Here is a 9,852-nt window from a genome sequence, read left to right as displayed (position 1 = left end):
TAGAGATGGCATCTCACTATGTCACCCAGGCTGGTCTCGAACTCCTGGGCTCAAGTGATCCTCCTGCCTCAGCCTCACAAAGTGCTGGGATTACAGGCATGAGCCACCACACTTGGCTATCAGTATTTTAAATTTGCTCATTTAATTTGATAAACAAAATGGTATTTCATTAGTGAAATATATACTGAAATATATTACAGTATATTATGATTCAACATGAAGAAAAGCCCAGTTGGAATTGTTTTAGAGTTTCTGTGAGTGTAAGTTCTCTTAATTTATCATCCCATCTGAGAATGGTTTCTAGATAATGTAGGTAACAGATATGTCAAGCAAACCAGACAAGGCAAGGCCAAGTAGCCAAAGGCACCAGCTCCCATGGATCTTGTTCCACACACCAAAAGTAACACAGAAACAGAAGGGGATAGATGACCATAACCTTTAGCTATGCCTGGTGAGATGTCAGAGCCCTGGCACCTGCGAGTGGTTGACTTGTGGGTTGGGAAAAAGAATTTACTGACAATAGTATTTGAAATAGGTTTGAAAAAGGCAAGTTTATTAGAAGGGAAGAACACTGCAAAAGGATGCAGTGAGGCACCTCAGCAAGAGGACTGAGTGCGCTATGGTGGGTTTTCCTTAGGAGCATTTGTGGACCTTAAGGCGGGAGCTTAGGGTTGTAAAACGAGTTTCAGCACAGTATTCCAGAGATGTATAGAAATTTTTGTTACTTACAAAAGTTGAAAGAGGCCTGGAATCACATGCCAATTTTAGATATTAGGGAAGGTTGACTACTTCTAAATTCCTAGATAAGGAGTTTTGCCTCCGGATGGCCTGTTGGATGGTCATTAGGTGGTCTTTGCTCCCTTCTATATTGCTCAGATAAGAAGTTTTTGTCTGCAGGGCCTGTTCAATGCTAAGGGGGTGATTTTCACTTTCCTCAAGTTACTCTTCCTCTCACTGTCTATGAGAGTAATGAACTATCTGAATCTACAAGGGGCCATTGTCAGCTTTCCTGGCTGAATCAGTCAGGCCTTGACCTTGGCCTGAACTTGCCTTGTGTTTTTGGCAAATTAAGGAGGAGCGCAAAGAAAAATGTAGAGACAAAATTAGCCGTGAGTGATGGCATGCACCTGTAGTCCCAGCTACTTGGGAGGTTGAGTGGGGAGGACGTCTTGAGCCCAGGAGTTTGAGGCTGCAGTGAGCTATGATGGCACACCACTGTACTCCAGCCTGGGCAAGAGCGAGACCCTGTATCAAAAAGGAAGAGAAAAGAGAAACAAAGAGAAAATTTATTTGATTGGACAATGAGTTGGAACATAGACATGATATTCATATAAAATATCAATGTAAAATATCTCAAAGTGGCAAGGCTAACTTTTTGTGATTCCATGGTGGGGATTTATGAGTTTTACACCCCAAAGGGAATATGAACCAGGATTTATCTTTTCCCCTCAGGCTGTGCTGGCTGGTATTATTCTGAGCAACGTTGTTCCCTACCTTGAAACCATTTCTAACCTACCCAGTCTGTGGAGGCAGGACCAATATGACTGTGTGAGTGTAGATGCCCTGGTTGAGGAAGGGGAGGGCAGAAGGGAGGTTGGAGAGAGGGAGAAAGAACAAACAAAAGAGATCTGCCATGGACCTAAAGAACACAAACAGCTCTTTGATGCCTAGTACTCCAGTTTTGCTTTACAAAGGAGAGTCAAGGTTGTTGGTGCAAGAAAACACGAAGACCTCATTCCAACTATGCAAAATTAAATGAAAGGGATTAAGTGGCTACAGTTACGTCCAAATCTAGCAAAAAGGATTTGTCGTTCATTGCATATTTGAATGACTTGTTTTGTTTTGTTTTGAGATGGAGTCTCGCTCTGTCGCCCAGGCTGGAGTGCAGTGGCGCAATCTCAGCTCACTGCAAGCTCCACCTCCCGGGTTCATGCCATTCTCCTGCCTCAGCCTCCTGAGTAGCTGGGACTACAGGCGCCTGCCACCACGCCTGGTTAATTTTTGTATTTTTAGTAGAGACGGGATTTCACCATATTGACCAGGCTGTTCTCAAACTCCGGACCTTGTGATCTGCCCGCCTCGGCCTCCCAAAGTTCTGGGATTACAGGCGTGAGCCACCGCGCCCAGCCTTGAATGATTTTTAATCCAGTTGATGTAAATACATTTTAGGATATGAGTCTCCAATCCCAATTAGAGAAGGAAGTGTCTTGTCAGGCAGAATAACTGCTGGAGCACACTGCTTCTCTCTGGAGCACAAAACCAGAGGTCAGAAAGGGGAAACAGCAAGAAATAAAAGGTGGAGGATAGAATGTGATGACAGGAGGACCCAGGAGAGGCAGAGAAATATGAAAGGGGGTAACTTTTGGAGCCAGATCCCTGAGAGCTAACAGGAGATGTGTACACTGCACAGATAGAGTTGCTATTCCAGAAGGAGGCATAACACTTCAAACAGGATGGAAGAGAATAAGGAAACGTTGAGTACAGATACTGACAAGTGGCAGGTGGTGAGGAAAGTAGATATTTAAGGGAATTTCAGCCTATTTTTCTTCTGTGTAGATGAAGTAATGGAGAAGGTGCTGGGGTAGGGACTTGAAAAGGATGGTAAAGATTTGCAACAACCCTTATAGGTCTTAAAATAGCAACTACCATTTGGTGAGTATGCTAGTTGGTTTTGCAAATGGTATTCCTAATCTCAACAAAGCCTATAAGGTAGACATTATTACTATTTTGCACATGAGGAAATTGAAGTTTTGAGAGAGATTTGAAGACAGAGGCGACCAGGGATGCATAAAAGAATTGCTAGGCATCCTTGAGGGCCCCAGTTCATGTGGCTATGGAATATTTCTCTAAAGCCCAGGTGTAGTAAAGGAGAGGGTAAAGGTGAGTTGAGAAACAGGACTGATCATTTTCTCAGTTGTACTTGTTTCCATGATCTTCCTTTTTCCCTCATTCCCTTTTCCATAAGGCTCTTTGGATGATGACATTCTCATCTTCAATTTTCCTGGGACTGGACATTGGACTAATTATCTCAGTAGTTTCTGCTTTCTTCATCACCAGTGTTCGTTCACACAGGTACTTTGCCTCAGGTAATAGGAGGTTAACAAGGCAAGGTAAGGCAACTCTGACCTAAAGGCAAGTGCATTTCCTTTCAGAGCTAAGATTCTTCTCCTGGGTCAAATACCTAACACCAACATTTATAGAAGCGTCAATGATTATCGGGAGGTAAGAATCCAAATCGGTCCTATTTCTCTGCCTAAGGGATAGGGTGGGCCCCACCTCATGCTCAGTTTTTCTACAAAATCCCTTGCCATTGTTTCCTGCACTGCAGATACACATTTACAAAGGAGGGGGATGTGATGTACACTGGTAGAGATGGGTCCTTTGGTTTTGTTTTTTTTTTTGGAGACAGAGTCTTGCTCTGTCACCCAAGCTGGATAGTGTAGTGGCTCAATCTCGGTTCACTGCAACCTCCACCTCCCAGGTTCAAGAAATTCTTCTGCCTCAGCATCCCCAGTAGCTGGGATTACAGGCATGCCCCATCATACCCCGCTAATTTTTTGTATTTTAGTAGAGATGAGGCTTCACCATGTTGCCCAAGCTGGTCTTGGACTCCTGAGCTCAGGCAATCTGCTTGCCTCAGCCTTCCAGAGTGCTAGGATTACAGGCATGACTCACCACGCCCGGCCAAGACGGGCTCTTAAGTAGCTAAATTCTTATTGTATTGCAGCCAGTTAAAGATTATTAGTAAATGTACTTTAAGGAGAGTTTGGCCAAGAAAAAGAAAGGAGTAAGGAAATGGAGGGAGAAAGAAGACAGCAGGAAAAGCAGAGGGTGAAAATGGGAGGAAATAATTTTCTAGTTCTTGTCTCTAATAAAGAAGAATACAGGCTGGGTGCGTTGGCTCATACCTGTAATTCCAGCACTTTGGGAGGCCAGGCGTTTGAGACCAGTGTGGCTAACATGGTGAAACCCCGTCTCTACTAAAAATGCAAAAATTAGCAGGGCGTGACAGCAGGTGCCTGTAATCCCAGCTACTCAGGAGGCTGAGGCAGGAGAATTGCTTGAACCCGAGAGGTGGAAGTTGCAGTGAGCCAAGATCACGCCATTGCACTCCAGCCTGGGCGACACAGTGAGACTCTGTCTCAAAAAAACAAAATAAAAAATAAAAAAGAAGAATACAGACTCTAGGAGCTTCTAAGGATATATTATTCTTGCTCCATAAAAGAACTGAGAAATTTCCCTCAACTTCACATCTTGTCTTGCAGATCATCACCATTCCTGGGGTGAAAATCTTCCAGTGCTGCAGCTCAATTACATTTGTAAATGTTTACTACCTAAAGCATAAGCTGTTAAAAGAGGTAACTGCCCTCCTGCCCACCTTTCTTTCTTGACCTGCCCATCCGCCCCCCCGCACTGGCATCCCTCTCCCACTCTTTCACCATTCTCCCTCTGGATGAAACCTCTCATGTCTTTCAGGTTGGTATGGTAAGGGTGCCTCTTAAAGAAGAAGAAATTTTCAGCTTGTTTAATTCAAGTGACACCAGCCTACAGGGAGAAAAGATTTGCAGGTGCTTCTGCAACTGTGATGATCTGGAGCCACTGCCCAGGGTTAGAAATGCCTTTTCTTTCCTGTATTTTTCTCCATACTTTATAAAGAAGTACACTAGTCATTTCTTAAAAAAAAAAAAAAAAAAAAAGTCAAAACCACTAAAGGATTTTGACTTTTAGATGGACCATGGAGAATTCAGAAATTAAGATAGAAGGTTCCTCTCACCTTGGCAGCTTGACTGGGGAAAAAAAAAAAAAAAAAAGGCACAAAGATCCCCCTTGAGGTTCAGGTTTTCACATGAAAGTAGGTGGGAAGTGTTCTGACTTCTACTGGATGACCAGTGACCAGAATACAGTTTGCCTGTTGAGACTGAAATAGTTGTACCTATTTCCCTGGCTTTTAGCTGCCTAGCTTTAGATTTCTGAAAATAAGTGACTTAAAGATTGTTTTCTGATTCCGACTAGGGCAGGGTCACGGTTGCTGTACTTCTCAAGGATCTGCCAGGGTCTCCTGATGTCTTCCTGTGGCCAAGAAAATGATGATGGGAGATAGGGGGAAAGGAGCGGGGAGGATGAGCACAGGCTGCTATTTCAGAAGGGAATTTTACAGCATTTGAAGGTTATTTTCACTGATGAGAATTACAGAGTGTTCATTATTTCCAACCTGGACTTGGTATAAGCAGTCCCTTCCCTCAGAGCAGGATTGCTCATTTCTAGCTTTTGGGTATTTCGGCAATCACCTAGTCTATAGCGCACGCTCTGGAGGGACGGCTCTCTCTATACACACAGATTTATATCCTCCCCCACAACACACACACACAAACGCCTCCACCTGCCACGCAGGTGCTTGCAAAACCCTAAGCATCCACTCTTGTTCCCACACATTCTAATGGAGCATAGGTTCTACTGAGCTACTGAGACGGGGTTTCACCATGTTGGCCAGGCTAGTCTCGAACTCCTGACCTCAGACGATCCACCCGCCTCAGCCTCCCAAAGTGCTGGGATTACAGAGGTGAGCCACCACACCTGGCTTGTTTATTTTCTTCCCTAATAGTGATATATCTTAAAATTGACAAAATAGCATAGTGAATCATGCAATATAGCACATAGCTGTCTTTTAAATTGTATGTTTAGATTCTAACAGCCCTGAGTAGCTGGGATTACAGGTATGTGCCACCACGCCTGGCTAATTTTGTATTTTTAGTAGAGATGGGGTTTCACCATATTGGTCAGGCTGGTCTTGAGCTCCAGACCTCAGGTGATCCACCCACCTTGGCCTCCCAAAGTGCTGGGATTACAGGTGTGAGTCACCACACCCAGCTAGATTCTAACAGCTCTTAAGACTTCAAGTAAGGGGAGATTGGCATAAGCACAAAAGCCAGAAAAACTTTATAGTAGCAATGGACTATGCTGGGAAATTTATGAGAGAATTTTGGATTGATGTTGGGTAGGAAAAAAAAAAAGAGGATTCCCAGTCCATGGACAGGCTTGGACAGACACCAAGGTAGAAATAAATGTGGGGCTCTTAGGATAACAGACTTAGCCTGGGAAGTAAGGTCAGGAAGATAAGACATGAGGGGATTGTAAGAAAGATAAGAACGTAGAGTAGGCTGGGCACGGTGGCTTACGCCTGTAATCCCAGCACTTTGGGAGGCCGAGGCGGGCAGATTACAAGGTCAGGAGATCGAGACCATCCTGGCTAACACAGTGAAACCCCGTCTCTACTAAAGAATACAAAAAATTAGCCGGGTGTAGTGGTGAGCGCCTATGGTCCCAGCTACTCGGGAGGCTGAGGCAGGAGAATGGCGTGAACCCGGGAGGCGGTGGAGCTTGCAGTGAGCGGAGATCGCGCCACTGCACTCCAGCCTGGGTGACAGGGCAAGACTCCGTCTCAAAAAAAAAAAAAAAAAAAGAATGTAGAGTAGATGAAGGAGAGAAAAGAAGGATCTCAGACAGCTGGGCATGGTGGCTCACGCCCATAATCCCAGAACTTTGGGAGGCCAAGGCAGGCGGATCACCTGAGGTCAGGAGTTCGAAACTAGCCTGGCCAACATGGTGAAACCCCGTCTCTACTAAAGAATACAAAAAATTAGCCGGGTGTAGTGGTGAGCGCCTATGGTCCCAGCTACTCGGGAGGCTGAGGCAGGAGAATTGCTTGAACCCAGGAGGCGGAAGTTCAGTGAGCCAGAATCTGTGCCGTTGCACTCCAGCCTGGGCGACAAGAGCGAAACTCCGTCTCAAAAACAAAACAAACAAACAAAAAAAGGTGGCTCTCAGAGAATTCCCTCTGCCTAGAGGAGCTCGCATCTCCCTGCCACTGAACCAACCCTGGCCTGTTCCCCAAATGCCTGGCCCCAGTGACCTTGGGAACAGCTCTCTCCTTTGAACTGCAAACTGCAGCATTAGCATCTATCCACACCACTTTTCTTTTCTTTTCTGCTATACAATATATACTACCTCATATTGTTTTTAGCTTTAAATTTTTAAAATTTATTTAACAAGAAACATTGTTAGAATAACATTAAAAAAAAAAAAATTAGAAATATCGCCCAGAATTACAACACTCTAGCAAAGGAATTCTTCTCATTATTCCATGTGCCTTATAGTTCTTGTCCATATATATTCTTACTTATCATTTTTTTGTGAGATGGAGTTTTGCTCTTGTTACCCAGGCTGGAGTGTGACAGCGCAACCTTGGTTCACCACAAACTCCACTTCCTGGGTTCAAGCAATTTTCCTGCCTCAGCCTCCCAAGTAGCTGGGATTACAGGCATTCACTACCCCCACCCGGCTAATTTTGGTTTGTTTTTTTGTTTTTTGTTTTTTTTGAGATGGAGTCTCGCTCTGTGGCCCAGGCTGGAGTGCAGTGGCTGGATCTCAGCTCACTGCAAGCTCTGCCTCCCGGGTTCACGCCGTTCTCCTGCCTCAGCCTCCCGAATAGCTGGGACTACAGGCGCCCGCCACCTCACCCGGCTAGTTTTTTGTATTTTTAGTGGAGACGGGGTTTCACAGTGTTAGCCAGAATGGTCTCGATCTCCAGACCTCATGATCCACCCGTTTCGGCCTCCCAAAGTGCTGGGATTACAGGCTTGAGCCACCGCGCCCAGCCTAATTTTGTATTTTTAATAGAGATGTGGTTTCTCCGTGTTGGTCAGGCTGGTCTCGAACCCCCAACCTCAGGTGATCTGCCTGCCTTGGCCTCCCACAGTGCTTGGCTTACAGACGTGAGCTACCCACCCACCCCCCAGCATTTTGTTTTTTTTTTTTTGAGATGGAGTGTCACTCTTGTTGCCCAGCTGGAGTGCAATGGCACAATTTCAGCTCACTGCGACCTCTGCCTTCTGGGTTCAAGCGATTCTCCTGCCTCAGCCTCCTAAGTAGCTGGGATTACAGGCATGCATCACCACGCCCGGCTAATTTTGTATTTTTAGTAGAGATGGGGTTTCGCTATGTTGGTCAGGCTGGTCTCGAACTCCTGACCTCAGATGATCCACCCACCTCGGCCTCCCAAAGTTCTGGGATTACAGGCGTGAGCCACCATGCCTGGCCTGCCTTACCCCTTTAATGAACATGTGCATACTGCCAGGTAGAGTCTGGTTCCTGTGAATGCAGAGTCTACATTTTCATCCTGCACATCATTGTGTTCCTGGTCCTTGGTACTGTCCTTAAGCTATAGCAGGCAGTCTGGGCCTTTAGGAGATTGATGCAGTGGTAAAGACAGCCTTGCTCATGTAATTTTTTTTTTTTTTTTTGGAGATAAGGTCTTGCTCTGTTGCTCAATCTGGAGTGTAGTGGTGTGGTCACAGCTCACTGCAGCCTCGACCTCCCAGGCTCAAGCGATCCTCTCACCTCAGCCTCCCGAGTACCTGGGACAATAGGCGTGTGCCAGCTTTCTTTTTTTTTCTTTTTTTTTTTGGCGGGGGGTGGGGGGCAGGGCGCAACAGGGTCTCACTCTGTCACCCAGGCTGGAGTGTGCATTGGTGCAATCTTGGCTCACTGCAACCTTCACCTCCCAGGCTCAAGCAATCCTCCCACCTCAGCCTCCCCAGTAGGTGGGACTACAGGCTCACCAACACACCCAGCTTTTTTTTTTTTTTTTTTTTTTTTTTGTATTTTTTGTAGAGACAGGTTTTTGCCGTGTTGCCCAGGGTGGTTTCGAACTGCTGAGCTCAAGGGATCCACCTGCTTCGACCTTCCAAAGTGCTAGAATTATAGGCTTGAGCCATCACACCCAGGCTTCAAGTGCTTTTTGTCTTCTTAAGGAAGTCTGAAAGGAGACTGTTGCACTGATAAAGGAAGGGGATGCTGAGACGAGGGACTGATGGGGAAAAAATACTTCACACAAAGTATTAGTAGGCACCGGAGACTAACTAGGACCCAAGGATGAGGTAAAGGGGTAAAACAAAGATGTTTTAAGTCTGACTCACTGGGACAGTGATGAACATCAGAAGTTGGGAGTGGGGTGTCGTGGGTGGTGAAGATGAGGAAAGATGACTGCGGTGGCTTCAGTTGTGAGCTTGAAGTGACAGATATCCAAGTAAAAAATGTACAGTACCTACTCTCAGGAGAAGTTTCATGAGAGAGGGACATGAGCTGGCAGAGACAAGAAATAGCATCGTTGCAAGTCCTTCCGGCCCTTGTTGGTGTCTTACCACAGCCCTCCCTTAACTCTGTCGTCCCAGATTCTTTACACAGAGCGATTTGAAAATAAACTGGATCCCGACGCATCCTCTGTTAACCTGATTCACTGCTCACATTTTGAGAGCGTGAACACAAGCCAAACTGCATCTGAAGACCAAGTGCCATACACGGTATCATCCATGTCTCAGAAGAATCAAGGGCAACAATATGAGGAGGTGGAGAAAGTTTGGCTTCCTAATAACTCATCAAGAAACAGCTCGCCAGGACTGCCTGATGTGGCAGAAAGCCGGGGAAGGAGATCACTCATCCCTTACTCAGATGCGTCTCTACTGCCCAGTGTCCACACCATCATCCTGGATTTCTCCATGGTACACTATGTGGATTCACAAGGGTTAGTCGTATTAAGACAGGTAAGTACTGGGGAGGCCTTGGCAGGAGCTCTGATCCCCCTCCTACCATCCCAACCCCATCCTGATCCTGATTGAATTCTGTTAGTCATTGATCAGCTGTTATGTGACTGCTAGGCCACCAGAATCTTGGACACTGAAGGCAGTATAAGGTCAATCAAAATAAAAATACAATGAACCAATTCCTGGTTTTTTGGTTTTTTTTTTTTTTTTTTTTTTGAGATAGAATGAACCAATTCCTTTTTTTTTTTTTTTT

The 9,852-nt window shown here is 45.5% G+C and overlaps 1 protein-coding gene across 3 annotated transcripts in view; it reads left to right on the top strand.

Moving 5' to 3' along the window:
* Positions 1-9,852, top strand: part of SLC26A8 (solute carrier family 26 (anion exchanger), member 8) — a 108,839-nt gene that overhangs the window by 81,462 nt on the left and 17,525 nt on the right. For all 3 annotated transcript variants that reach the window (XM_011986578.1, XM_011986579.1, XM_011986580.1), the window contains 6 exons: positions 1,453-1,548; positions 2,966-3,072; positions 3,153-3,222; positions 4,266-4,358; positions 4,477-4,608; positions 9,231-9,599. In XM_011986578.1, the coding sequence (XP_011841968.1) occupies positions 1,453-1,548; positions 2,966-3,072; positions 3,153-3,222; positions 4,266-4,358; positions 4,477-4,608; positions 9,231-9,599 (867 nt within the window). The remainder of the gene's footprint in view (positions 1-1,452; positions 1,549-2,965; positions 3,073-3,152; positions 3,223-4,265; positions 4,359-4,476; positions 4,609-9,230; positions 9,600-9,852) is intronic.

The sequence above is a fragment of the Mandrillus leucophaeus genome, unplaced genomic scaffold (assembly GCF_000951045.1).
Source record: "Mandrillus leucophaeus isolate KB7577 unplaced genomic scaffold, Mleu.le_1.0 Scaffold3, whole genome shotgun sequence".
Lineage (NCBI taxonomy): Eukaryota > Metazoa > Chordata > Mammalia > Primates > Cercopithecidae > Mandrillus > Mandrillus leucophaeus.
Note: the sequence above shows the minus strand (reverse complement) of the source record. Positions and strands in the feature narration are given on the sequence as shown.